Raw genomic sequence first — 1837 nt, 5'->3', positions numbered from 1 at the left:
AATTATCATATTTCTCTCTCCATTTACTTCTTTTTCTCCTTTTTTCTCACCACTCCTTCCTCTCTCTTCTCTCCCATCTCCTGCCGCCGCGGACATCGTTTTGTGCTCTTTCTCTTTCTCATTTTGTCCTTTTCCTTTTACTCGATCTATTCTCTCTTTCGTCTTTCTTTTTTCTCTCCACTGCTCTTCTTTCTTCTCTCTTTTCCTTGTTTTATTTTCTCTTCTCCACGGTTAAAAAAAAAAAAATACTAAGGTACATCCGAGTAACACCTGTATCCCACTAAATTGTTTAACTATAATTTATCATGTGATAATGTCAATAATGAAAAAAGATGAACAAAAATAGATGCGTCCCATATATTATCATTTTTTAATTCATAAGAGACAAAATCGACTGATCACAACGGTCAGCACCATCGATCTCTAAATAAGTGTCAGAAACTAATAACAAAAACCAACATATCAAAAATTAAGAGGCCGACCGATAAAATCATCCCTAATGAGTTTGATTGTGTGTGTGACATTGAAGCAAATACGTGGGGGCAATTTTGTAGCCCATGTACGCTCCCAAATGTTGAAAAAACAGCTTTTAACTCTCTTTACAAATGTCGAGAGGCTACCAACAAATTCCTATTCATTGCATTTACTATTCCTCCATCCATTTTTTCAATTTATTTCACTTTCTCCCTCTTCTTTTGGACTCTCGCATTTAAATATATGTATTGTATATATATTTATCAAAGTGATCGACTTTTTAAATATAAACTAGAGAGCCTTCTCGTTATAAATATATAACTCCATTATTCCTCCATTTCTTCAAAACCCATCCTCATTCCTTCCATCTCTTGGAATCCCCCATTTGAAGAATTCAATATGCAGAGCAAGAAGATTCCCTCTCCTGTTTCTAGAGATACCGACGTCGATGATAACATAGAGATGGAAAGTTGTGTGGATTTGAAAGATCACCAAAAGGGGGCCGACATGTCGCCGGCGAAGAGCTTCCCCAACAAAATGTGGGGAATAATAGGGAGGAAAGTAGATGAGAAAGAGTATCCTCCACCAATTCCATTGTTGGTTCGCACTGAGAATTTGGGTTATTCCCATATGCCATGGGTGATGAAACGGAAATACACTGCCGACGGGCGGCTGATACTGACGGAGGAGAAAGTTAGACACTGTGAGTTCTTCCGTGCACACAGATCCGATGGGCGGCTGACGCTGCAGCTTGTGGCTGTGGAGGAGCGGAATGTGGAAATGGGGAATGTGAGGGGCAGAGATGCAACGTTAATGTTGGGAGTGGCAGTGCCGGCAGGGAGCCTGAGGACCGTTCGAGGATAAGGAAATGTGTTCTGTTTGTAACTTTTAGTTGGGGTGTTTTAGACTTTCTCGCTTTCTTTCTCAAATAAAATATTTAGGTTAGCTTATAATATATATATATACCCACTTACTTTAAAAAGTTACAATATTACATCGAACTTTCATAAATGTTACTATTTTATCTTTGGAGAGAATTTAGATCGAGATTGAGATATGAAATTGTGTGATAGATGACATAAACAAAAATTTGAATCACCCCATCATTTTAGATTATGTTAGAAGTTTCAATTTCAGTTTAAGATGCTAAAGAATTTTAATAGTAGTTTTAAAATGTTCGCAAAAGTGATAGTTGAGGGATAATATTGACACTTTTGAAAAAAAATATAGAGATTTTTTAAAATAAAACAGAAAATTCAAAGATATTTATTTTAATTTAGCCCAATATTTATATATTTCACTGCATTGGATCACTTTCCCTCTCTATTTTCTACTTTTTGGATAAATTGAGGTCAGTTAAAGT

The 1837-nt window shown here is 36.1% G+C and overlaps 1 protein-coding gene across 1 annotated transcript; it reads left to right on the top strand.

Moving 5' to 3' along the window:
* The first annotated feature begins 774 nt into the window (after positions 1 to 774).
* LOC120068390 lies at positions 775 to 1508 on the top strand. The gene has a single exon (XM_039020141.1). It carries the CDS (start codon positions 874 to 876, stop codon positions 1336 to 1338), a length of 465 nt encoding a protein of 154 aa, XP_038876069.1. The 5' UTR covers positions 775 to 873; the 3' UTR covers positions 1339 to 1508.
* The last annotated feature ends 329 nt before the right edge of the window (positions 1509 to 1837 follow it).

The sequence above is a fragment of the Benincasa hispida genome, chromosome 12 (assembly GCF_009727055.1).
Source record: "Benincasa hispida cultivar B227 chromosome 12, ASM972705v1, whole genome shotgun sequence".
NCBI classification, from domain to species: domain Eukaryota; kingdom Viridiplantae; phylum Streptophyta; class Magnoliopsida; order Cucurbitales; family Cucurbitaceae; genus Benincasa; species Benincasa hispida.
The sequence above is the reverse complement of the archived record's forward strand: the minus strand, read 5'-3'. Positions and strand labels throughout refer to the sequence as shown.